The 27,408-nt window shown below is 40.6% G+C and overlaps 1 protein-coding gene and 1 long non-coding RNA gene across 2 annotated transcripts in view; one reads left to right on the top strand and one right to left on the bottom strand.

Moving 5' to 3' along the window:
* HIF1A (hypoxia inducible factor 1 subunit alpha) overlaps window positions 1-24,005 on the top strand; it is a 35,052-nt gene extending 11,047 nt beyond the window's left edge. Inside the window, exons 2-15 of the mRNA XM_087747958.1 lie at window positions 3,999-4,189; window positions 5,120-5,265; window positions 5,367-5,451; window positions 8,273-8,385; window positions 9,479-9,681; window positions 11,781-11,887; window positions 12,071-12,218; window positions 13,165-13,385; window positions 13,571-13,851; window positions 14,385-14,507; window positions 14,738-15,132; window positions 15,970-16,078; window positions 18,847-18,973; window positions 19,138-24,005. Of these exons, the coding sequence (XP_087604084.1) occupies window positions 3,999-4,189; window positions 5,120-5,265; window positions 5,367-5,451; window positions 8,273-8,385; window positions 9,479-9,681; window positions 11,781-11,887; window positions 12,071-12,218; window positions 13,165-13,385; window positions 13,571-13,851; window positions 14,385-14,507; window positions 14,738-15,132; window positions 15,970-16,078; window positions 18,847-18,973; window positions 19,138-19,289 (2,401 nt within the window). The 3' untranslated portion in view covers window positions 19,290-24,005. The remainder of the gene's footprint in view (window positions 1-3,998; window positions 4,190-5,119; window positions 5,266-5,366; window positions 5,452-8,272; window positions 8,386-9,478; window positions 9,682-11,780; window positions 11,888-12,070; window positions 12,219-13,164; window positions 13,386-13,570; window positions 13,852-14,384; window positions 14,508-14,737; window positions 15,133-15,969; window positions 16,079-18,846; window positions 18,974-19,137) is intronic.
* LOC148056889 (uncharacterized) lies at window positions 1,503-26,793 on the bottom strand. The gene is made up of 4 exons (XR_015702377.1): window positions 26,702-26,793; window positions 2,049-2,142; window positions 1,841-1,946; window positions 1,503-1,747 (listed from the first exon to the last, which is right to left on the bottom strand). It is a non-coding gene; the product is annotated as an uncharacterized LOC148056889 (long non-coding RNA).
* Window positions 26,794-27,408: the final 615 nt, after the last annotated feature.

The following is a 27,408-nucleotide window of genomic DNA, read 5'->3' as shown; positions in this document are numbered from 1 at the left end:
TTGCTGCTGGCGTGCTTTGTTCTGAAGGCTGTTGGGTCAATTCTTGCTACCTGTAAAACTTTGTTTATATTCACCTAGCTGTATTTTAAAGCCTTTTTGATTTGAGGCAGTGAGCGGGAGCCTGGGTAATATCCTTCAGCCGAGCTCTCGGTTCAGCTGCAGTGAATCCTGGTGGTGAAATACCTTTTTGCTCTGGGTCTTTGGAACTCAGATGTTTATTCAACTATTGCATGTAAAGATCTCTTACGTATAAAAAGTGCCTAGTATTGGGTTTTAAACTGTCAGTGAAACACTGCTTTCTGTGAGCTATGATGCATAATCTGCTTTTGATTGCTCTCTGCTTCTGTATTCTGGTGGCAGAAATAAAAAATGGAAATGAATGCCTGGCACTGAAATTGCGCAGGAAGCATCGTACCTGAAAATGCATGCAATTTCCTGTCTAGCACCGGCATTTCTGATATTTTCATTGCATGTATAATCCACTCTTCAGCTGAGATTTTCTTCTGAGTCTTTAGATGTTTTTTTTTTGTGCAAGACTGATAGCAGAAAGTTGCAATACAGCTCTTAGTTTGGGGTTTGTTTTAAATGGAGCTTGGGTTCCTGTTGTTTCTACAGAATGGTATTTCTGTTGTGAAGACCATGAGTTTTACACATGGGCGGTTCTGAAAATGTCTCTTAAATGATACGATTCATTTGAGCTGATTTTGTGGTAGTTCACATCTCGCTGTTCAAAGTCCTCTTCCTTGAGTTCCTCTCCCCCCCCCCCCCCCCCCAAGTTGAGGGATAGCTCACTTAGGAGTGAATTCACCATCCTTTAATTGGCTACACAGAAATTTGTGGGCAGCCACACATGCTGATTGTATTTTTTCATTTACTTTATGCAACTGTAAGTAACAAAGCTTAGAGTAGTTGCAACAGTATTTTAATTTTTTTTTTGCCCTTTTTTTTTTTTTAATTTGGTGACATCCCATGTTGAGGCAACTCTGACTTCACTTGGTAATTAAACCTCATTTGTGAAAGACATTTTCCCCATTAATTTGATCCATTAAAGAAATGCTCTTTGAAGCTGGTAGTTAATCTTCCTATTTAAATTGCTGGGTTTTACTCAGATTGGTTACAGCTTAGTTTTAAACAGCAGCTAAAAATAGCAAACTGTTGTGCTGTACAGTTTAAATATGTATCTACAGTAGCAGCCTTTCTAGAAAGGAAGTACCTAGTAAGAGAGAGAGGAGACTGCTGCTCAGACAGCACCGGTTTGTATCAACATCCCACTTTTCCTTGAGTTTTGCTCATCGCAAAGTCAGTCACCGCTCCAGCAGGCAGCACTTGATTCTCTTACTCCAGGATTAATTTTTAACGGAGGTGCTATGAGCTTGATTTGAGCAGCATTTCAGTCGGTAATTAATAATTAAATGGTTATGAGAAGTTTTGACTGTTTATGTTGAAGTCTGCTGCTAAGTGTGCTAAAACCAGGCAAAAATCTAGAAACTAGCTGAAACATTTTCACGAACATTAAGCTTTCAGAAAGAAAATACAAGGGAAAGGGCTGAAATTGCAACTTGTGAGGTTAGCGTTTATTTTCATCTCTTACTTGAAGTGCACAGTATTATTGCCAAAGCATGGGGTTTTTAACTTAGAGTGTCTGCCGTTGAAAAGGAAGACGTGACAAAACTGCAGGCATCTAGGCAGATGGAAACCAATTACTTCCAGTAATTCTCCCTTGGGTTTCTATTGTAGAAGAAAATTTCTGCAGGTGAAGGGATCTTGAATGAGTAGCTAAAAAGAAAAATCAGAGGTATAAAGGTGAAGCTGTCTAAGGCAGCATAATTACTTGTTTTACCTTTGTCAGTGAAGTCTGTGGTCCAAGAAAGGGGACAAAGAGAATCCAGATGGTTTTTCATCTCCACCCTTAGTTTCCACCAAGAGAAAAGGTACTTGAGGCCTGTCTTCACAGTAAGAAATGTTTAATCCATCAGGTTATATAGCTAAAATATTTTTTCAGTATTGTTAAAGGTCACACTTCTCATAATGGCTGTTTCAGGATATACCTGTATGTCAGGAGTCTCAAGCTTCTCAGACCAAGGTATCCATGACTAGAGCAGGAACATCTGTTGTCACGGGGAAATTGAATGTGAAAAAAATCTGCAAGATGGGAAGTATTATCAGATATTTTAGGCTACTCTTCTGAGGAACACAAGCTTATATTCACAGAAACAGATAGAACTATTATATATTTGGCATTTTTTACTACTATAATACGCATAAGTTAGTTTTCCAGAGATCTCCATTAGTATTATGTTGATTTATTAATGTTTCTCATTACATAGAAATAGTATTTCTGTGACGTAGTGGCCTGATTTTGCCACCAAAGGAGAGAACATAATCCTATTCTTAGCTCTTATAAAACTTAGGATTCTGAAAATCAAGCTTCTAGTGTATTCTTCTGCTGGCAGTGGCAGGGGGTAGGAGGAGAGGATGGTGGGAGTGGGGATGGATGGGGATGCCCCACAGTTTTATGAAGTTGGAAAAAATGAAGTTTTTTGGCTATTGTGGGTAGCATTTCAGGTAAAGGACTGAAAATGTGTTCTTTTAGGTATGTATTTGACTGCTTACTTTGAATCTGGTTTGGTATTTCCCAGGCAGTATCAGCTTGTGAATAGCTTTCCTCTGTCATTTGTGGAACCTCTCACAAGGTGTGTGCTAATGAAAAACGTGTTTTTGCACAGATCCACAGACTTAGCAATGTGAATTTGGCAGTGGTAGTATGTGACTTTTAAGTCTAGTGAAATTTGAAAAAAGTAATTCCAAAACTGTTGGTAGTAAATAATGCAGTGGTTTATTTTCTGTCTTTTTCAACTAATGACACTTAATCTCTTTATGATAACATTAAAGGGCATGCAACTTTGAATTATAATAGCAGTGTTTACAGGCATATGTTTACCTTACAACTTTCATGTTAGTCAGTGATAAAAAGGGGATCCTACAGATGAGTGCAGCTGCCTTTTGTATCTCAGGTGTATGCAAAATGAAGATAGGGTGCCTTCAGAAGACATAAATGTAGAAAAAGAAAAATGGACAATAATACCATATGCTTTTGTGTCGTCCATTTAAAAATAAAGGCACATTTAACTGCAGTGGCATAATTTCCTCAGGAACCACGGCAGCATTAAGTTCTTGTTCAAACGTAAGAAAAATTTGGAGCTCCCGTCTCAAAATGCTTAGTTCAAAACTCATATGACATGCATGAGACAAGCGTGAACCAGTGTGGGTACTGGGAAAAGGGGGAATTATCCGTGATACCGACTGATGGAGAGTCTCTGTTCTTTCGGTGCTTGCTCTTAGTGACCTGTCCTTTACTTCATGCATCCTGGGGGAGGTGAGTCTAACAGAGGCAATGGAAGGAGAATGAGGCAACTTCTTAACAGCTGGAGTTTTCCCGTATAGGGGAGACTATGGAAGGGACTATGCTGCAGAAAGACAGCTGGGAAAGGGACTTCTTGGATTGCTTGAAAAGCAGGACACCGTATGCTAAATCAATATCCTTGCTTATCTGACCTGTTAGGTGGGCTTTGTGAGGATGGTAAAAAGGGAAGAACTTGGAGAGTGTACACGATACTACTCGAGCATCAAGCTGGAGATAACTTACGCTGCAGTATTCTGAATGGACTTAAGGGGTTAGGAGAGAGGAAGGAAACAGGATTTGGAGGCTAGAGAGGCGGCAGTCAAGGTACGAGAGAAGCACTTCAGGAACTGTTCTGAGTACATAGATGTCTGGAGAACTGATCTTGTTGGAAGACTCTATGGGTTTGAATTTAGTTCTGGCAGAGCCCAACCGTGGCAGAACTCTATACACAGAATTATATTTACACTTTTAAACCGAGGTTTTAAATTATTCAACTTTGATAACTGGTTAATTGCCTACTGGGCAGCTTAGCTTCACATTTAACTTGCACAGAGAACTCTGTTTCTTATATTAACCCCAAACTTTGTTTATACAGGATTAGCTCGGAACGCAGAAAAGAGAAGTCAAGAGATGCAGCCCGGTGCCGAAGGAGCAAGGAATCGGAAGTGTTCTACGAGCTTGCTCATCAGCTGCCCCTGCCGCACACCGTGAGCGCACACCTGGACAAGGCATCCATTATGAGACTGACCATCAGCTACTTGCGCATGAGAAAGCTGCTAGATGCTGGTAAGTGAATAACCCAGCAGAAGCTGGAAGAGGGGCTGGAGGTAGATTGGGGAAGAAGCTACTTCTCAAACCTATCAGCAGTTAAATAAATACATTAATAGTTGCATCCTTTCTATGGAAAAGTGGAAGACCTTACAGTAGAAATAGGCTATTGGCGATGGCACAGGAAAAAATATGGCCACGATTCAGTGGACTTTGTTTTTCCCTTTCTGTTCTGATTATCCCACTTGGCTCATCCCAGCCATAGTGCCATTTTCAGTCTCAGCTATTTGACCCTTCTCCCAAAGTTAATTTCTTTCATTTAATCCTCTTTTTTTCCCCCTGGAGTTGGTTGCTACAGCTGTGCTTTACCAAACTGTAGGTGGTTGGTGCAGGGCTGGCTTAGCTAACTGTAGGTGTTTCTCCTTAATATAAACTGCAAGGAATTTTTTTGTAATTTGTACTCCACTGAAGGTGAAGTTAGCTGAGTCTGTCTCTGCAGTACACCTTCCCATGCAACTACAGGAGTATCTGAGCTAGCTTATGAACCAGTGTCTGTATAGCATGCCATGGATGCTGTACTGGTTATTTGTACTCATGCGTGCCTACCTATACCATACGGAGGAGTAACTTTGGTAGCCATACGCTGAAATGCCTCCCAGGAAGCCCCGACAAATGTTTGTAATGCCTTTTTGAAATAAATGCCATGTAGACTTTTTCCTTAAGGTTTGTTGGTTTATGCCTAAAAACACAGAGGTTTAACCTCTCTCTGATTTTCTGTGATTTGTGATACCATTACTGGAGCTTGAAGAATTTAATTGATCACTTGGATGAGTGAATTATACTGGTTTTGAATACTCCTGCAAGACTGACTGGTGCCAGAAATCATTCCTGATGGTAAGTGAAGAATGGCTGATGTTTACTTAAATGAAAATGTGTGGCTGCTTGTAGGTGAGCTGGAGACAGAAGCCAAAATGGAGAAGGAACTGAACTGTTTCTACTTGAAAGCTCTTGATGGATTTGTCATGGTTCTGTCTGAAGATGGGGACATGATTTACACGTCTGAAAACGTGAACAAGTGTATGGGACTCACTCAGGTGAAATACTGTCATTTCCTAAGACTGTTTCAAATCTGAAAAAGTTGTTCCATTTTTGTATATGTAAAGTTAGACACCCATATAACTCTTATTTTTTGCAGTTTGAGTTGACGGGGCACAGTGTATTTGATTTCACTCATCCATGTGACCATGAAGAGCTGAGAGAAATGCTTACACACAGAAATGGTGAGAAGAAAGAAAAAATCGATTTAATTTACTTATGGATAGTTCCTGTTGGCATTAGTACAGTTGGATATCTGCCAAAAAAGGTGTTGAGAGAACAAACTAGTATGTTTTGCTGCTTAAATCTCAAAACAAACCTTGTTCAGATATACTAACAACAGAAATAACCAGAATGTTTAGGCAATGTCCTAATTGTAGGAGAGATGAGACTTCATTAGTACTCCTTAATCTAAAACAAAATTAATGACTGAAACGGAATTATTGAGGGTGGAAAGAATTAGCGTGCCTAGAGGAATAAAATTAGGGGTGGGTTGAATGAGAATGATCTTAAGTGATTGCTATAGAAGGATATGGAGCAGTTAAATTGGTGCATTTGTCTTGGTCTGGGCTTGCCTTTACAGGACAACTTAAAAGCAAATGCTTTCTTCCAGAAATCTGTGGTGGTACGCTTAAGACACAAAAAAGATACTCTGTTTAGGACACGGAAAAACTAATGGGGGAATACTTGGACAGCCCCAAAAGGGCTTTGGGATTGATGCTTCTCTGCACCTTTTAATTGGTGCATGAAATTGGTATCTTTTCACAGATTTCTGACTCTTCTCCATCCGAGGGAGTAGAACACCATGTTCACATATTCTGTATGCTTTTGAATTTAACAAATGCCCATGAGTTACTGCTTTTATGTCTTCTAAAGGTTTGTTAATGACTATAAAGGCGTGGCAGCCTGTATGCCTCCAAGGAGATCTGTTTTATTCAGTTGTTAGAAGCCTGAAATCTGACCTCTCTCATTCCTGTTTCATCAAGCAAGGGTTATATGGACTCTGAATCTAGATAGCGATAAATTACCAAGCCTGACGTCTGCTTTCGTGTAGCACTGCAAATCAGAAGTCTTTTATGTTGTCATTCTGTTTAATTCAGTGGAAGGGACCTGATAAGATATCATAGCATTAAGGGCCCTGACTTGGATTTTGTAAGCATTTTCTAAACTTGTCTGCCCTTGGTATTGAAGTATATTTCTAAGGCTAGATTAGACTTCCCCCTCTGCTTTGGAATACAATAATGCACCTGGGGGTGGGTGAGTGGGGAAACAACTTCACTAAGGCAGTATAAGAACTGGTCTTGTTGCAAAAGCTTATTCTTAAAAAATGTCATATTACTGAGTTTCAGGCAAACCAACTCTAGCATGTCTAAATTGACCAGACTGGAATAAGATGTCTGGAAAGCATTATTGCAAAATCTGTTTCGCAAAAGAAATTGGCAGACAAAAGTTTAAATTACAGTAATAATAGTACGTTTTTATATTTATTAATATTCCCAGGTTGCATTCTACTGCAGCTCTTACATCAGTGGAATTATTTTGGTTTTGAATTGAGTATTAAATACTCCCCTTTGGGATTGTACAGGTGCAAACGAATATAAATGTGATTGGCAGAAACTGAACTGCATTCTGATTTTGCGAAGTTGCTTTTTGAACTTTCAAAGCTGGCGATTTTAAAAATAATGCCCGATGCTGAATCAGACTTGAAAGTTGCTCCATCTTTTACAGTTGCTTCTTAAAGCAGAGCCTTAAGCATCAGGACTTGGTAACAATAACGTTGCGTGATCTTCAACTATGAATTTCTAGATTGGTTTAACTCTTTTAAAAACATACTGAATTAAGTAAGTTTTGTCTGCTTTTCTGAACTCTGCTTTTTTTTCTTTCCCGTGCAAAGGAATATTTATTGTGGATATTTTGATGTGGCATAAAGTAGGCTTGTCCCTGTTAGTCTTTGCCTCTGCTAGAAGCAGTAGACAATGCAGCATAGGGGCTTTAAAGTTTTTTCTAATGAATTTTGTCAAACTAGTAGTTGCAGTGCAAGCCACCATGAAGAATTTCATGGCTGCTATTGTCTGTGGAAGATGAGAGCAAATTATTTTATGAACTTGTATCGGAAGTAAGCTCACATGTTCTGAACTTCCACCCTCTGCCATGATTTGGTCCTCGCTCCTTAGCACGCCTCAGCAAACTCACTCTTCCACTGCTCCTCATCCTAGGTGCTTTATTTTCTTCTTCCACGCACAGCAAGCTGCTTGCAGCTCTCCTGATAGGATCAGTTTGCATTTTCTTTGCCCAGAATAGCCTAGCTAGTAATCAACTCATCAACAATGAAAGGTTCTCCCCTGTAAAGGCAAAAACTTAAAGCCTGCTATTACCACGTAAGGCTAAAAAATTAGTGCTGCTAATATTAATTTGTATTAGGATTTCTTGTCGTCCCCCGCCCCCCCCCCCCCCCGAATGCTAATAATGTGATTAAAAACTTGGTCCTTGTAAATCAAGTGCAAATCACTGTGGAAATATTCAGATGCATGTAAACAGCAGAGTTGTTAATTCTGAATTGAAAAACTTAAAATACTGCAGTCCTGAAGAGCTGTGGGCAGAAAATGTGTTTGATTTGAACCTTCCTAGCAGTGAGTTACTGATGCATTTCAATGGAAACCAACTCAACAGTACTTCTCATTCTGCACGTGCTTTTCTTGTCCTCTGTCACAATTTTAAGATATATTACATTTTCAATCAGTCTCTCTTTCTCCCCACCCCTTTTTGCTGAAATCTGGGAGTGTGGAGTTGGCTACAAATACAATACTGATCTTAAAACATTGAAACTTCAGTTTTTTGCCTACCTCACAGTAAAACTCATTCTGAAAAGTGTTACTATCGAAAGTGCTGTTAGGTCTTCCCCTAGTCGTAGAGTTCTAGAACATGTTTTTTTGGCTTGTGTTTTTTTTATGCCTTTGGAAGATGATCCAAGAGCTTAAGAATTGGTTTACTATTTGATTTTGCTAGGTCCTGTGAAAAAGGGCAAAGAGCAAAACACGGAGCGCAGCTTTTTTCTCAGAATGAAGTGTACACTGACTAGCAGGGGAAGAACAGTGAATATAAAGTCTGCTACATGGAAGGTAACTAATGCAAAGAAATATTTATGTAGTTTGGCAGCTTCCTCTTCAGATGTCATAACACTGTATTTCAAAATTTTTACTTCATGTAATGAGCTTGAGTTTCACTAAGTAACTAATTAAATGATTGTGCTTCAATATGCTGAATTTTAATGCTGAATACATCACGGAGGTAACTGAAACAATGTTTTAAAATGAGTTTTTCAAAACTTTAATGAATTCTCCATTTTAAATTAGAGGTCATTTACTTGCTAGAAATTATAATTACTAAATGTGTTTGCATAAAGCCTTCTCCTCTGAGAAAAAAATACTTGACACCACTTACGCTGATACCTGATTTCTTTTGATTTGACACTGTGTGACAGTTGAGGTCTCTCTGAAGGACTTCAATCCCATTCTTTCCGAAGCTGCTGGCTATCCCTTTTGTAACAGTTGGAACAAAAAGAGCCCAGCCTGATAACTTTCTGCAGTGAATGCATTTTCTCCTCTGGACAAAAAGTAACCTTTTACTGTATCGAGTGGTATTGTGGCTCACAATTCTCCTTTATAACCTAAATTCAGTTATTCTGGATCAAACAACTTCTTTCTTTGCTGCTGTCTGTGAACAATTTCTACTTCAGAATGGTTAAAAAAAAAAAAACCCAAACAAACTACAAAATGCAAAACTTCTTTTCTCTTGAAGACTATATTTGATCTATCACTTCTGCGGAAGATCTAAAATGGAGGTTGCTACTATTACCATAACTTTCAAATTTAAATAGTAAGATACGTTTTGCTGAGGCAATTGCTTATCAGTGTTGTCATTAACGTAACTTTCAAAGAAGAACAGTTCACAGAAATGTCTAGTGTTCTTTCAGCCAGTGCCCGAGAGGAAACAGTTGGCAGCCTGTGTACTCATCGCAGTCTGCGTAGCGTGAGGAGAGCTGCCGCTCTCCTGTAGCCATCCGTTTGAAAGCACTACTGCCTTTCTGTTGTTGCTATCGCATCGAGGGGTGGGGAGGGGAAGGACTTCGCTCCGGGTGTGCTAATGGAAATACGATTGTGTTGTCTGACAGACAAGAACCTAGTCTCTTTTTAAAATGCAACTTTCCCATAGGTACTGCACTGCACTGGACACATTCGTGTATATGACACATGCAGTAATCAAACTACCTGTGGCTACAAAAAGCCTTCTATGACATGTCTGGTGTTGATCTGTGAACCTATTCCTCATCCATCAAACATTGAGGTCCCCTTGGACAGCAAAACGTTCCTCAGTCGTCACAGTCTCGATATGAAATTTTCCTATTGTGATGAAAGGTAATATATATTTTGTACTTAAATTCATTCGAAGGATTTGCAGGGCTGGTACATGTTGGCCTTATATATTTATTTAGTCTTACGTGTTAACTTGATCCATCTGTGCAATGGAATAATTCCTGGGATGCTTTGGCTTTTACTAACTGATGAGGGTGTCTTATTTAAAAGCCAGATTTTTAAATCTAAGGAAGGTGTAGGGCTATTACTTTGGAATAAATCCTTTGCCTGCAGTTAACTGCCTATTCAAACTGGTCTTTAGTGGCAGCAATTAAATTGAAATGAGAAGATACGTCTGGACGCTTGAAAAACAGGAAGAATTTTAGGTGTGTCAAAGATGGTGGTGCATTTTGGTGACTGGAAAGAGTGTGTGTGTAATACTTGTCAGATGTGTTTTATTGCCACCACTTCCCCCTCTCCCTTCCTCAGGAGATCAGCATCTGCTTTCTCTAGTCCAAAAAACCCTAAAAGGTCAACTGTACTTTTAATACAATACATCTGCTGTTGAAAATGAGATTTTGTGTTCTGGTATAAATCATGAATGTGGTCAAACACATAAGACTGCTCTTACTATCCTCTGGAAACTTAGCATGACAGATTTGAAAAACAGAAGTGAAGGAGATCATCGGCCTTGAGGTTGTTTGTTGTTTGGGGTGGGCTGGTTGGTTGGTTTGTTTGGGGGTTATTGTGTTTTAAATTTGGTATTATTTGTTACTGCCTGCTTCCTTTATAACAAAAATGAACTTCTAATTAGATGTTGCAGTTAGAAGCAAAGCGATATTAGTGCAGGTTGTTTTCTGTCCTCTGCAGTAACTTTACCTTTCTAGGACTGATGGTGTCACATAAAAGGCACTTATTTGGTCACATTCTGCATGTAGAATGGGGCAAAATAAAGGCATTCCCCTGGTTAGCACTGCCCTCTGGGGGCTGAAGAAAATACTGTTTTCTTTAAAAGCTGGTAGCGGAAGAATAAATCTGATTCCTAATTTCTCTTAGTTGCAGGTTTAAAACTGTTGAAGCATGTCTTGTCTTTTATTAAATTCTCATATTTGTGTAAGCTGGATAAGCTAGTCCATAAGTAGCTGGTCTACCTTTAAGCAAAAAAAAGTCTAGAAAGCAGGGATTTACTTAATCCCGTCCACCACAGGACATGTCACGGAGGTACACTAAAACTAACCCAAGCGAAGGACAAGCTCAAACGACTTTATTTCACAGAACAGCCAAAACCACACGACAGAAAACAATGAGAAACAGGGGTAAACTGCAATCAGTCAACACTCCGATAACATTTAACACATAAGAGGCTCGAGGGGTCAGTGGGGTATTGTTACTACACGTCAATACACACGAAAATGACGATGCAAAGCGCGCAGACCCGCTCACTCACAAGGGGGGAAACTCTCCCTGCCGCGGGCACCCAGAAGATGGAGTCGCTCACCCGGAGCAGGGGGGCTCACTCAGGGCTATCTCCAGAAGAAATCACTCACCCGAAGGAGGGGAGGGCACTCAATCCCGGGGAGGTTCCTCAGGCGGCGCCCCAGCCCGAGGGGAGCGGTTGGGAACACGGGCCCGCCGCCCTTGGGAAGACCGCTCCCAGGGGGTCTCCTGTCGGCGGCGCCGAGGGTCGGATCCCAGCTGTGGGCGCCACTGGTGTGTTCCAGAGGCTTCTGTGAGCCGAGGCGTCTCATTGGCTGTGGGCCCTGTCTGTTGGCTGCAGGGCCCGCCTCTGCGGCTCCCCCTACCGAGGGGTGCAGATGGAGGGCATAAAAGGCGGGAAAATGAAAGCCGGTGGTCACCATGTGAAAAGCCCCGGTCTTCGGGCGGGGTGAAGTGGGGGGGCGTAGTGTACCTATCACAGCATGATTTATAAATACTCAGTGAGAAGTAAAATCCTATGCCTGCTGAAATTTCTCTTTTAAAGAAGCAAAAAAAAAAAAAAAAAAAAAAGCCATTTATTTCAAAATGAAAACTCCCCGTAAACCAAAATTGCTGCTAACGTGTATGGAAGTGACTCTTGGGATTTTTCTAGATGTGCAAGCATCTAGTATTTGTGCTACTCCACGCCTGCTTTTACTGAGCAATGTTTTCCCCTTGTTTTAAAGAATTACAGAGTTGATGGGGTATGAGCCAGAGGAACTCCTGGGTCGCTCAATCTACGAGTACTACCACGCGCTGGATTCCGATCATCTGACCAAAACGCACCACGATAGTAAGTGAAAAGATGCATTTGAAGCCCTCCAACTACAAGAGATGAGATACAGCACCGGGGGAAAGCAGCAGCAGAACGAGGGCTTTCCTTTAATTGCAGATTTGAATCTGCAGTGAATACTTATCTTTAGTGGTGTCGGTTTTTTCTGCCTGTAATTAAAGCCGCTGTCTTTTCTGCTTTTAGTGTTCACAAAAGGGCAGGTGACAACAGGACAGTACAGAATGCTTGCTAAACAAGGTGGCTATGTCTGGGTTGAAACTCAAGCAACTGTTATATACAACACTAAGAATTCTCAGCCACAGTGCATAGTGTGCGTGAACTACGTGCTGAGGTAAGTTGAGAGGTCATCGCTATTCTTTGTCATCATTTTTATTGGAGATGATGTCAGATACTTATGGCACTACGTCTTTTTTTTTTTTTTTTTTTTCAACTGAGAATGTGGTCCCCTGTTGAATATGTGATGATGTTACTATTTTTTCTACGAGTGAAATTTTTGCTTAGAATATTGCCGGTCCTAAGATTAGAAATTCTATTTGAAAACAAAACACTTTTTTTGACCTAGTGAGGTCAGGAGGAAGATCTCTTGCAGGCAAATGAGCACAGGACCACCCTGTTCTGGACTGTCACGATGGAAGCATTTGAGAATTTGTGTGCGTTCTAGACAACTCTCTAATCTTTGTCCGCAGTCCGGAACAGTTAATTTCACTAATAACTTTTAGTTATGGAGTCAGAGCAGCAGTAAGGGTGTCTTTCTTAATCCTATTTATCTTTTTCTTCATTGGAATTCCTCTTTTAATTCAAAGCTTTAACTGAAGGCACACTTGTTAACTGTTTTTCTGCAACTGTATAGTAGTCGTAAATTAGTTTTTCAAAACTTTAGTGAACGTACCAGTATCAGTCTATCAACATACAGTACATTCATTTAAAACAAAGAAAAGTGTTTTAGGAAATACCTAACTTTTTTCTTTTTTTTTTCTTTTTTCTTTCTTTCTCTATACATTCAGAAAAGCATATTTATTTTTGTTACTTTTTTTGGTGGCACCACAATTAGTACTTGCTTTGTCTATTACATTTGAGGAAAGAATGAGTAAGAAAAAAAGAATCCTTAAAGCTCCCACCCTGGTAATTTTGCATTGTGGTGTATGTAGTGGTTTCGGGTTTTTTGTTTTTGTTTGTTGTTTTTTTTTTTAAATCACTTGGCAACTTACAAAACTGTTATGCCTGAATTTATTCCTTTTAGCTGTTCTTTAACAGTCATCTTCCTCTCTGTCTGACAGTGGAATTGTTCAAAAGGACTTGATTTTTTCCCTTGGACAAACTGAGTGTATGCTGAAACCAGTGGAGTCTCCCGATATAAAAATCACCAAAATATTCAGCAAAGATGACCTGGATGATACCAACAACCTTTTTGAAAAACTTAAACAGGAACCAGATGCTTTAACTGTGCTGGCCCCAGCTGCCGGAGACACAATTATCTCTCTAGATTTCAGCAGTAATGGTGGGTGTGTGTTTAAGTTGGAGAGCATGCTAATTAGTAAAGTTAGTATTTTACAGTAAATTTTGAAAAATAACCCCGCAATATCACTTGCCTAGTGGTACTTCAGCCGCTGTTTAAATTTAATGAGGTCCGTAGACACGCTCAGTATTGTTACTTAGGTTGATGGTTTCTTTTAATTTTTATAGAGTCTGATGAACAACAATGTGATGAAGTTCCTTTGTATAACGATGTAATGCTCCCCTCATCCAGTGAGAAATTACAGAATATAAATATGGCAATGTCCCCACTACCTGCCTCTGAAACTACAAAGCCACTTCGTAGCAATGCTGATCCTGCACTCAATAGAGAAGTTGTATCAAAGCTGGAGCCAAACACAGAGCCACTTGAACTTTCTTTTACCATGCCTCAGGTGCAAGAGCAACCAACCAGCCCTTCTGATGCAAGTACCAGCCAAAGTTCACCTGAGGTTAGTTACGTAATTTGGATACCCTGTCATTAAAATGTATGTGCTGTTGGGGCTTGTGGAGCAAATCTGGTTAAGAATGCAGCAAAGACAGGAATTTAATATTATTTCTAAGTTGTGACTTGGTTAAGCTCACACTATGATCTGAGGAAAAACATAAATTTTCATACTGAGAATTATCTTTTCGTTAACTTGAGTCTTGCAAATGCATACAATACCACCTGATAGAAATACGAAGAGCTTAGGATTGGTCTTTCTAGGAAAGAATGGTTCAGAGACAACGTCTGTGAACAGCAAATTAGTTGCAATAAATTACTGTAGAGGCTACTTCCAGGTTCCAGCTAATCGTGTGCTTCCCAAGTGGGGTAAATTTGAATGTCTACCGATAAATGTGTTTTCCTTTCCCGTTTTAATATTGTGCAACTATAGCTTGGAATTAGTTTTTACATCAGAACATTTTTCAGAGAATCTGTAGATACAGTGCAAAAATGATGTAATGACAGAACCTTAAAACTGCACTCAAACTGTTTTCACAGCCCAGTAGTCCCAACGACTACTGCTTTGATGTGGATAATGATATGGCTAATGAATTCAAACTGGAATTAGTGGAGAAACTCTTTGCAATAGATACAGAAGCAAAAAACCCATTCTCTACTCAGGTAATGTACATTAGTTTAAAATTCTGTATCATCTTAATACATATTCTCAATGTGCTTCTCTTAGAACGTCTTCAGGAACCTCCTTCCTCTTTTATGTAATATTTTTATTAAAATAAATTGCAAAAAAAGTATTGTAAGGATTTGGTAAAAGGAAGAGCCTTAATGAAGCTGTGAAGTCATAGCTGAGATGTTCTGACATATATATAATTTTTACCTCTCGTGTTTTTCAGGAAACCGATTTAGATTTGGAGATGTTGGCTCCTTACATCCCAATGGATGATGACTTCCAGTTGCGGTCCTTTGATCAGCTATCTCCGCTGGAAAGCAGTTCTTCCGGCTCTCAAAATGCAGCCACCATTACCATATTTCAGCAGACTCAGACACCATCAAGTACCGCTGATGAAATAAAACCAGTGACAGAGCGTGTGGATGACGTGAAGATGCTAATCATTCCTTCATCTCCTGTGCACATAATCAGTGAAACGAGTAGTGCCCCAGCATCACCTTACGGTGGGAACAGGAGTCGAACTGCATCTCCGATCAGAGCAGGAAAAGGAACGTTGGATCAGACGGAAAAATCTTGTCCAGGAGCGCCCAGTTTGCTAACAGTCACTCTGAATAAAAGGTATTTTAAAAGTGAAGCTTAAGCCCTAGTATCTGTTGAAGAAATTAGATATATACTTTTAAATACTGGCAACTGTTGTGTGTTGTCTTCAGCATCCTACTTCAGAGTAGGAATTGATACATTTAAATTTGGACATTGCAAACAATTTTTTTTGATATAGTAAGCTTCCCTTAAGATGATTTCGCAGTAGCTTTTACATAAACATCTTATGTAATAGGCGGCTGCTATACGCAAACTCTGTTTGTAATTTTGTTCTGCTCTTGTATCTGACGTGCAGCCTTTTTAAAAGTAGGCCATTTACAAGTAGTTATACCCACACAATATTTCTGGTGCTTTTCTTGTCCGCTTCGTTACGAGGTAAGAGGTGACTGCAGTCTGTATGCTACATGTATTGCTTTTAAAGCGAGCCGTATTTCATAATGATGGACTGTGGAATTTGTAGCAGATACTTACCGTGATAGAAAATCCTACAAAGTTGAACATCAGACCTCTGATACACAGAACCTTTATCTGTGCATAGAAATACTCAGTATAGACTTTTCCTCACCCTTCCCTCCCTTCTTTCTGTTGAAAGTGAATTGCTGAACTTTTATGCTTTGTTTTTTTTCTGCAAAGACTTTAAAATTTTTGTTATAACTCATTCTGAGCTTCACAGCAAGATTAAAAGCTAACATTTGCTATGCTTGTAGACAATGATTGTTGAAATGAGTCAATTATGAAAGAAAAGTAGTATAGTTCATAAATTCAGTTCTGTGATGTTGTATATAAGTGTCCACAACAGAAGAATGGCTTGAGGATAGTAGAAACGTCTTAACAGCCTGAATCAATTTTTCTTAGATCTACTGCAATGGATGAAGAACTAAATCCAAAGATGCTAGCTTTGCATAATGCTCAGAGAAAACGAAAAATGGAACATGATGGTTCACTTTTTCAGGCAGTTGGAATTGTGAGTTTTGTTTTACCATTTTAAAATATTCACTTTTAACCTTGCAATTTCTGAAATAAGGCATCAGTGCAGACTCCTGAGTTTAGCTGTTAGTATGCAGTGGAATCTTGGGATCAGAGATAACTGTTCGATAGTGAAATTCCCACATATATGCAGATGCTCTGATTTTAGTTCTCTTTTACTGTCAGCTGTTTCAAAAGTGCACTCTATACCCAAGCACATTTCTTTAGGTAGAAGATACTCTTTTGTGAACATGTATGTTCTTCAGTAGAATATGCACAAATGTAAGACATCATATTTAAATTTATAATTGGCATATTTATTTCAATTTTTAACTGAAACTCAGTTTTAGTATTTGTCAATACTGGAGATAGTGTTCTTATGCTTCTTTCTGTGCTTTCATTTTTCCATCAAGTCTGAGATTCCTGTTTGATCAGATAACAAGACCATCTGAACCATAAGGGAATAGAATTCATGTAACCTAGCAAATGTATATTACTACCACTTTCATTTCATGCACACTCTAGTATTAGCACGTGTGATTGTGAGTAGCTCATCATCATCTGTTCTAGCTATGCAAAAGAAGCCTTTTAGGTATTCTTAGATTTGTGTCACTTAATCGGGGCTATCTAGCTTGTTATTTTCTGCAAGGGTATTTTGTCTCCATAATCTTTGTCTCTTGCTGTCAGTTCTTAGTATGTCAAAGTCTTGAGCTTTGCCATTACATAGTTATCTCTCTTCTTGCCTTCATTGCAAACTCCCACTTCTTCAAAGTTTTGCACAGTTAGTTCCTCTACTGCAATGTGGCCTTTGAGATTCTTTGTTGCTCTAGTGGTCCATCTCCTAGGTGTACTCATCCATCATGTCTTACAGTGCAGGATTATTTTCCTTCTGAACTATGAATTATTCCTGTATTAGCATTCTGGTTTGGGCATGAGACAAATCACTGTATGCTGTCTTTATCATCGCTCTCCTCTAGAAGACCTGAGAAAGCGTTTACGTGTCCAGTTTTTTCTATGAGGCAAGCAGACTTTATTTAAAAAAAAAAAAAAAATCATACTTATGCCATTGTTCTCATTTGCTAAATGCTTTGCACTTTCATGCATGTTGTTCTGTTGCTTCCAGTAGCGCTGTAAGAATTCACAGCTCTGCAAGAAATTTTATTGCCTTCCGTTGCCTTTTTCTCATGCGACGGTGCTACAGCTGTCAGATAGTGTTGCTGGTAAAATATTCAAAATAGCATGGGATGTCATTAAGTACACAGAACACAAGCAGTTCTGTATTAACTGCTGTGATAGCGTTCAGGCTTCTATGCTTAGTGCCTTTTTAATAGGTTCAAACTTGATCCTTTGCTAAACCTTTTTGTTTTTTCTGTATCTGACAAAAGTATTATAAACGGTTTTGATGGTTTCTGCACAGTCAGAAGCTGAACGTTCCATGTAGCTGGGTCTTACTGATGTTATTTCAAGCAAGTGCTTTTGTTGTTCGGCGGCTTCTCCACAATGGATTTCTGAGAGGAGGAACTAGGCCTTGCACACGCACAGAAGAAAAATGATGTTAAATCCAGGCTTACAACACGTGGTATGCTGGGATTGTGCAAAAACTCGCCACAACTTGTTAGCTGTAAGGAAGCAGGACTTACTTTGCAAAGAGTGAAAATAAGTGAAGACACAAGTAAAATACTACTTTAGTTTTCTAGAAAACAGGAGAATTAGACAAGGGCAAGATGTTTTCTAGTAAGATTATGAAATAATGATCGAAATCATTACACTGAAAAAGATAGAAGCTATATCTTTCTTAATATGAAGGGCTGTATTGCATTCATAGTAAAAAAAATAAACCAGCAACGATGTAGGTGACTGACCTTACTATGAAAAGCAGCTTCTAAGTCCGAGTTGTTTAACTATAACTTCTATTATACAACTGTCCTTTTGACTTGCATGGATGTTTCATACCCTGAAAACATATGTTCTTTACTATTTTAAGCGTTCAGGATAATGGCAGCATTCTGAAATACCTTTTCCTCTTTTTGCAGCAGGCAGTACTACTAACAAGACAAAACTTTGCAGATTCAACTACTTTTGCTAGCAAACTTGATACTAAGATGGTGTTTTTTCCTTCCATCCCATCTGTTTCAGTGGCAGCTTCTTCTTACTTATCCTAATTATACAGAGCCCTTAAAAGCTTTCTAATCTCCATATCTTCTGTGCTGCTGTCAAAACAATATGCTAAGGAGCCATATCTGCAATAGAATGGCTTAGGACTGCGTTCCCCACAAGACTTGGGTCAGATGGCTTGGTGGCAATAACTGGAGCGCAAGCAGAATTTACATCTTAAATTTAGATAGAATCAACCTACTGAGGTTCCTGAATCTCCCGTCTACACGACTAATTCCAGTGCAGAAAACCATTAGTGACTTCAGTGAAAACCTGATGCTTACTCATGCAAGAGCAGTGGTAATTAAATGGGTGTGTATGTGTACATGTACATGCTGATCTTGAGCGTGGTTAACTGATGATAACCAGGACTTAGTAATTGTTTTCTGTAAGGGAAATAAGGTCTCAAAATCTGATTCAGTTTTCTTTTAAAAGAATTTTCAAGGCTAGTGTACTTGGAAATATGTTTCTCCCCAAGTTCTGAATGAAGTCCACTTTAAATTGTAACAATGCCTACATTAGTAACTAGTGACAGGAGCTGTTAGTTTGGAAGAGGGACGTGGAAGGCTAGAAAGATACAGTATTCAATAAAGAAGATTTCTTTCTTTCTAGGGGTCTTTATTCCAGCAGACAGGTGACCGCGGAGGAAATGCATCACTTGCTTGGAAACGTGTAAAGGGATGCAAAACAAATGGTCATAATGGAGTGGAGCAAAAGACAATCATTCTACTATCAACTGGTTGGTATCTTCTTTTAGTATGTAGAGGGGGTGGAGGGGGGCTGAGTGAAAGAGAACCGAGTGATGAAAACACATCCAAACTTGCCTCCTTTATGAACAATTTTGGAGGACAGATTAAGTGTGGTCAATAAAGTGCACTTTTTCTCCTTCCCCTCCCTCTTCAGACATAGCGAGTAAACTTCTAGGGCAGTCGATGGATGAAAGTGGACTGCCCCAACTCACGAGTTACGATTGCGAAGTAAACGCTCCCATACAAGGCAACAGAAACCTGCTACAGGGTGAAGAACTGCTCAGAGCTCTGGATCAAGTTAACTGAGCTTTCACAATACTTGTTCCTTTTTTGGACACTGGTGAATCATCACCTAAAGCAGTCTATTTATATTTTCTATATCTGATTTTAGAAGCCTGGCTACAGTACTGCACTAATTCAGTTAGTTCAGTTTTGATCCCCTTTCTACTTATTTTGACAGTCTTTTTAATATGTTCTTTATGTAACAATAACTCAAACTAGAGTGCATTTTTATAATTCTTTGGTACACACACTTTTAAGTCCATTACATTTAAAACACACTTGCAATAGCAGCTTTGAAATATGCACCTGATTTTAAAAAAAAATATTTATTTTTTGGCTGGGGAGTTGGTCACCAAAACTTATCATTAGTAAAATGTCAACACCAGAAAAACTGGCAATACTTCCATCCTGCTCTTCATAGGTAGCTGGAAGACTTGTGCTCTCTTACTCTTTATGTTCAAGTAAGTTTTTTTTATTTTAACAGTTTTTATAAGAAACAACAATGCTTTGCAGCAGTGCGTTGTAGCCACAATCGCACAATATATTTTCTTAAAAAATACCAGCAGTTCCTCATGCAATATATTCTGCGTTTATAAAAACTAGTTTTTAAGAAGAATCTTCTTTTGTTTGCCTATGAAATCATGTTTAAACCTGGATTATGTCATTATTTTAGTCACGTTGTAATATAAATTGTTCTTAAATGCTGTCTTATGCTTTTGACTTAAATGAGTGTGGTTAGTCAAAGGAAAGGCTTTATCTGGAAAGGGCTAGCAGCATTTTATTTGGATATGTTCTCAATTTAGAGAGAGTTTGATGTTCTTAAAGTAGTCACTTTGCCAGCTTAAAAAAAAATAAAAATTCCCTGCCTGTAGTTGTTGAAGTTAATGCTAATATTGTGTATGATCTTAAATCTAAATGTTCAGCTTACCCTGTGTGGTATAGGTGATATTTCAAGCAGATTGTAAAACATCTTGCATTGTTAGCAGAGTTTTATCTAGTACTTCATTGAGTTGCGCAATATTTTGATGTTTTGGTTTTATGCACCTTGTTGCTATTAACATCCATATGTTTTCATGTAGATTTCAATAACTTGAATATATTTAGAAGCCTTTTTATTTAGAAATATATAGTTGTCACAACCATCTTATTTTCCTATATGTACTGTACAAAACCTTCATTCACTCCTTCTTTTGCTCTTTGTGGTTGGATCTAACACTAACTGTATTGTTTTCTTACATCAATAAACTATATGTGGACCAGGCCCCCTTGGGGAGTGTGTTATCTGAGAGAAATGAGATAATTTATATTTTTGTTAGTGGTTATTGTTCATCCGTGTTCCCTTTTTAACTTAGAGTTGATTGGAAATCACTGCTTCCTTATTCCGACTGTAACATCTCCGTGTTAATTATTTGAGCCTATTCAGTACTGAAGTATCATAGACGGTGTTGTACTACCGCTCGCCAAAGATGTTAAATTTTTAAATCTGTTATCACACCAGTTAGCAAACTTGAAAGACAGTGTATTTGTGTTACTTCAGAGTGGAAAGATTCTTCCTTATGAACAGCTTAAAGGCTTGTCTCTGGAAGCTTTATCAAGGTAACACTGGAAAGCAGGAAAAAGTAAAATTCACAGAAGTGATCAATTAAAGATGGATTTTTATCACAAAACTGCGTTATTAAAAAATTAAGCTGGTACTTGATGATAAAGCTTGTCATGTGTAAATATGGTCAGATATTATGTGCATTCTTCAAACTATTTTAAAATTATCTCAATGTAAGAAATCAAGTGTGGAGCATCACAAGAATTATTTCGGTTTTAGTTTGGAAACTTTGGCTTCATAGGACTCCCTTGAGTCTTTCGAAGTCAATACAATGGTACATAAGCTTAACCAGTTTTCTAAAATTACTGTTACCGTTTCACTGAAAAGTGCTTGTTTTGAACTGACACAACTGTATTAAACTAATACAGTTTAGTTTAGCTACCAACTAAAAAAATGATAAGGCGGGGTAGTTTAGACAGTTGCATACTTAAAGTTTGAGTAGAAGTTGCACAAAGAGAGGAGGAAACACGTAGGTGCACTAACCTGGAGTTGAAGCTTTGTGCAGAGAACATTTTGAATATATACACCTGCTGCTGAATATTAAAATCTTCAATGCAGCCTTTAAGTGTACAAAGCTTATAAAGCGCTCTGGATAAAAGCGGCAGAGCTACTGCCTGCCTGTTGGGTGAGAGTTTCTTGGATGGCATTCTTTCCATGGCATCTCTTTCTCTGTCAGCAGTTAAAAGGTTTAACAGCGAGGTTGCTCAAGGCTGAGGTGAAGCACCAGCGGGCAGGGTCATCCCTTACGCTCAGCTCTGCATGGATTGACATCATGCTTCTGTGAGGTAGCGAGGAGAGTCTTGTAGACGTGTGACAGGTACGAGCGGGTTCTGCTTTTCTTGCTGGCCTGGTGGGTTACCCCTTTTCACCTCCCAAGAGAAACTTCATACTTTCCTGCTTGATGTTGCTCTGCTGCTCTCTTGACCTTATCTTGGAGGAGCCTGACCTGTTTTTGGATCTCTCAGCTCCTCTTCAGTGTACTTTAAGAGGGCAGTAAATTTTCACAGAGAAAAATCCATGTTATAAAGAGGCAGAAAACTTAAGTGACCCACATGATTTATGATGATGAACCTGCTGGAATCATCTCTGGTCTTAATGACAGCAGCTGTGGATTTAAATGAGCCATGTTTCATCTAAGAATCTTCCCAACTGTCACAATTTTTATTAGACATAGTAACAAGGCATAGCATTTTGTTTTCTGTCCTGGTAAAAGTGACTGAAACAAGCAATTAATGGAATGAACTGCAGTAGCTCTATTGGTTTACTCTAGGAAAAAAAAATAAAAATAAAAAAACCAAACACCAAACCTCCTAGAGACACTGAAGAAAGCATAGAAAAGTAACAGTAGTTGCTCTGGCCTTTTAAGAGCTTTGCTAAATGCAGATCTAAGTTTGTAAAATCTAGAAGTACACCTTTTAGCTGCTTTTTTTTGTTTGTTTTTTAATTTTTTTCCCTTGCTTAGACTTTAGGAATGCATAGCCTGATTCTAAACTTACTTTGGAGGACAAGCTTCTAGAATACATTGATTTCTAAATGTTTTCTTAGTGATTTTGAATAATTTCTTTGACTTGCTACCTTTAAAATGTTGAGGCACTACATTAGAGCATTTATTCTTCACCAATAGTAAAGAAGAAATTGTAGGTAAATAGTGTTTCCTTCTGCAAATGAAATGTGCTAGATTATGTGGAAATGATAAACGGAGGAGAATAACAAAGTTCACTTCCAGAAGGTTCTCATGACTACAGCAGTAGTCAAGCCACTCCTTCATGGCATAGCACAATTATTGTTTTTACATGTGGATTCTAACTGATGTTTTTATCAACTACAGTGATAGTTTTGTTAAAAGGTAAAGGCATTTTTAAACTAGTATTTATGATGACATCATTCATTCCTTTACCTGAAAGTAGTTATAATTAACTACAGCTGTAGCTCCTAAGAAGTCACTTAAGTCCCCTGTCCAGTGAGTTGATCTCAGGTGTAATATACTGAGTAAGTTAAGGTAGCCCGGAGTCCAAAGTAAACCTTTCTAAGGTACTTTCCTCCCCTGTAGTGCAACAGGTTTGGACTGTATGTTGATCTTGGAAAACCTTTGTGTGAAAGGGAAACAATTTGCCATTAAGTTTCCTTTCCTGTGTGTCTGTGTACACACATTACACTCTCCCTAAGTAATTACTGAATTAAAGATATCGCAGATTAAGGCCAGAAAGGACAATTAAAACTTTGTCCATAAAACTGGTAACAATTTAAAGACTTCAGAGCTTATTTTGGATGAATTGATCAGCTCTGCCTCCAATGAACTACAACTGTAGGAATCAAAAAAGGCTGATGATTACAGGTTAAACTACTGCATATTTAATAGTAATTTTTTGTTATTTAAAAAGCTGTTTAATTAAACAGCTAAACACAGTGGTAGCCAAAGGCAGAAATGTGGGCTGTTTCACCAGTATCTGTTGGCAAGCTTTCTCCACTGTTACACCGCTGGATGAATGGTTTCCTTGGATGAGGAGTGCTGTGGAAGCGGTGAGTACCTGACCGCTGCGAACCAGGCTATAGCTGGACGGGCCCGAGCTCAACCATCTGTTCCCGTCCCCGCTGATGAGCTGCTACTGAACAGAACACACATCTCACTCAAATGTCACTGCCCTTAGGCGCATTATTCAAACCATAATGGTCCAGCATGAAAATAAACATTTCACAGGCCAGGAGTACTCTGTAGGAAGACCACGTTCATAGGAATTCATGTCAGTTGGGTATCCAGCTTTCATTAAAAATTACTGTGAGCAATTAGGCACTTGACTCCCTGGAAAGCTCCGTTCTGGAGAACTGTGATTTTTGATCCAAATTCTAGAAATGAGTTGTCATTTTCCTTCTGCTTCCCCGTTTACCTTGAGCAAGGCTTGCCAGGTTACCAAAAAGTTAAAGAGTTTGCTACTGGGTTTATACAGTATGGTAGATTTTGTGAATAATAGCAGTATTCTCTCATGAAGAAGTGGTATATTTTAATGGAATTCTTTTCTGGAACCAAGTACAACGTATTGCAATTGATATTTCTCTTGAAACATTTTGACATACTTGTGACTGTATTTCTTTTTGATTGTGTAACAGTATAAAATTCAATAAAAGAGAGGGTTTGTTTCTAATTCGTGTTTCTGTTCATCCATTATCCCCGTTCTAAATGATGGGAGATGGCAAAACCACTTTTTAAGGTGAACTAAATAATCACTGTGCAGCGTGACTAAAACTGCTTGCGTGTTTGAGGTCTGACTTACCTGCCACTGAAGTCAGAAACTTTGACACTAAGCATATATGTAGCCTTATTTTCCAAAAGCATTTGTAAGTTCTGTCTTGCCCTTACAGCTGAATCCTGTTCACCTTAGACACAATGGTTATCCCACATGAACTAAGCAGACCGCAGGCATGAACAAAAGAGGCTAAGCACATACAATTTCAACAAATCGGACATTGGGGACCATGCGGGCTTTCCTGTGGTAAGGTAGAGAGAAGAGAGCAACAGCTGCGGAGCCAGAGGGACCGAGAACATTTATGAAACCTCTTTGAGTAATCACATCAAGAATGCCCTTAGTAACAAAACAGAAACTAGCCTGAATCCCAGGTGACACCTCCAGGTGATTTCAGTTGCTCTCAGTACATGCAAATAACTCGACAGGACCTCGTGACTCTTGCTGTCTTGGGAAATCAATACCTCTTCCTATTGCACAGATTAAAAATCTTTTGCAATGTTTTTGCTTTGTTGGGAAGTCTGAAAGCAGGAGGCTTGTGCAAGTGCCGTCACAGTGAAATATGATCTTGTTATTTGGCATTAGTGATACACTTGTACATACAGAAGTTTGAATACGCATATTTAATATGTCCATGATTTTCATAAAAACCCATGAAAACGATTTAATGTTTTCAATTTGAAAATGTGTTCTAATACAATCAGACAAGGTATTTAAAAAAAAAAACCAAAGAGTTGCCTTGTGCCATGTGCAACTGGAGAACCCCCTGTTATTTATATCTATGCAGGATAAATGGCTTTTTAACCTGCAACTTACAAGCTAGGAATTAATAGGGCAATCAGGACTTCATCCTTTTATTTAGAAGTTAAATAAGAATATGAAGAAGATACAGTAACCAGCACACTCTTCCTTACCTCATCTAATTATTTTTTAATTTTTTTTTTTTCAGTTTGGAAGGCAGTCTTCAGAATTAAAATGTACTAACGAAAAATCTGAAGGAGCACTAGAAGAAAACACACAATTTATCGAGTAGAGTATTAATTAGCCTAAAAATTGACGCTGTATTTCACTGTATACACCACAGAAGAGGAATTCTACAAAGAGACACTTGCTTTTTTTTATTCCTCCGCATTTTCATTCTTTAAACTGTAGCCAAACTTTCTGCAAGGAAAGACTTAGCACACGTTAACATATGGGCGCAACAGCCTCCTCCTCCTCGCTACGTCTTACATCATCTTACAGAATGAAAGTGTCATGATACGCAGCCCCATCTGCCTTAGAAAAAGAAATTTCCATCTAGCGTTTCTTGAAACACTGTCTCTGAGAAATCAGAACACTCACTGCACGCTTAAAATACAAAAGTCAGAAAACACGCTCAAGCTTTACAAATTCTACATCACTCCAGAGCCAAGCTCCTCCGCTCCTTTTAAATGAAGGGATAACTCCTGTAACTAAGTAGGGCTTGGCTTGTAAGTAATGACGAACTTGCTCCGTGATGCGTCAATTATTAACTTTCTTGTGCTTTGAATCCGTAAGTCCATTGGGGAGAGTACATTATAACTGTTTTCCCAACAGCGTTGGCATTCTGTTTCAAAATCGGTACAATCTGTTGAAGCCAGGGTCTCCTACTGCATAAATGGGGTCACTGCCCTAGGTCTCTCAACATGAATCCAAATGATAGATGAAAATGCCTTTTCAGGGGGAAAAAAAAAAGGCAAACCAAAGCCAGCAGGTGCAGCTCTCCCCCTGCAGCTGCCAAAACCTGCCCAGTTCAGAGGTAACAGCTCAGCTAATGCTTCTGCTCCCATCATCAGTGGAAGTGGCAATCAGCGGCGCTTAAAGACAACGGCTGCTTAGCTGATGGCCATTCTTCTCCTACTCATCTGTACAGGCAACTAAAGGTTGGATTCCAGCAACCTTTCGGGAAATGTAAGAAATATGGAAAGATGCTTTTGTGCCTGAAGCACTGTGGAAGCTACCGTCATCGTAGGAGCTGATGGCTTCGAGTGCCTACCTTTCAGGAGCGACCTTTAGATCAATGAGTTGATGCTAAGGGTGAATTGGAGGACATCACAGTACGAGAGCCAGCAGAATTTAAAATTCATTCTGCGGTGCACGATTATTTAAGAAAGCCAAACGTGAATCGTTAACCCGATCACGGTGCGAAACTCCTGCAGGTTCACACATCCGAAAGGCACCGTCCCACGCCTGCCCGGCCTTTTTCCACCCGCGAAGGACCCCCGAGCGCAGGGCCACCCCCGCGGGCCGGGCAGGCAGCCCCGCGGGACGGAGAAGCCTCCGGGCGCCCTCCCGGGGACCCGCTCCCCACCGCGGGCGCCGCTGCTGCCGCCCAGCCCCGCTCCCGCAGGACCGCAGCCGCCCGGCTCCGGCCAAGCCCCGGCCGCGGGGGCGAGCCCGCCCGCCGGCAGCGGTCACGGCTACGGCACCCTGAAAACCAGAGCCCCGTCCCCGGGAACTGCCGGGCTTCCCGGGGAAGACAGCACCAAAACCCGACTCCTCAAAAAAACACCTTGCGACCGCCCCGAGCCGGTACCCGCTGCTCGCCCGCCTGCCCCGTACCGCAGGTCCGTACTCACTCGGGCCGCGGCGGCTCTCCGGCGCCAGCGCTGCTCTCCCCAGCCGCCTCGGTCGCTGCTCGCCCCGACGTGCGCGGGGCAGCGGAGCCCCCTCCGCCCGCCTCCGCGCCGCGGGCGAGGCCGCGCCCACCCACCCTACGTGCGGCTCGGCAGCCGCGGCCCCCTCCCCGCCCGCCCGGCTCGCCCCGGCCGCCTACGTGTGGCCGTGCATGCGGGGAGCGATCCCCTGCCCGCCCTGCCCGCTCAGGCGGAAACAGCGCTTCCCCCCGCCGCCGCCGGGCCTCGTCCTCGCCGCCGGGAGGGGGGCAGAGCCCCACCGGCCCCGGGCCCTTCGCGGGCACGCCTGGCCGGCGGCGTGGCGGCGCGTCACGTCCACACGGCCGCAGCCGCGGCGCTGCCGAGCCCCCCCCTTTGCCTCACGGGACCCCGCCGTTCCCGGCTCTGCCGGCCGGCGAGCTCGCTGGGGGAGCTTCTGCGGGGACAGGGGCGGGGAACGCCGGAGCCCCGCCGGCACCCTCAGGCTCCCCGGGGCTGTGGTACGGCGGCCGCTCCTTCCCGCCCAAGCCCCCTCCTCCCCCGGGGCTGGCGGAGGGGTGCGCTGGCCTCCGCGCCTGCGGGCAGGAAGGACAGCCGCGGACGGGGCCAGCTCCCGCCAGCGCCGCGGCCTCGCCCGGTGCCGGTGCCGGCGCCGGGTCCGTGCCCGGGCA

The sequence above is a fragment of the Nipponia nippon genome, unplaced genomic scaffold, assembly GCF_047370975.1.
Source record: "Nipponia nippon isolate SJK-2023a ecotype South Korea unplaced genomic scaffold, ASM4737097v1 scaffold_11, whole genome shotgun sequence".
Taxonomy (NCBI): domain Eukaryota; kingdom Metazoa; phylum Chordata; class Aves; order Pelecaniformes; family Threskiornithidae; genus Nipponia; species Nipponia nippon.
The sequence above is the reverse complement of the archived record's forward strand: the minus strand, read 5'-3'. Positions and strand labels throughout refer to the sequence as shown.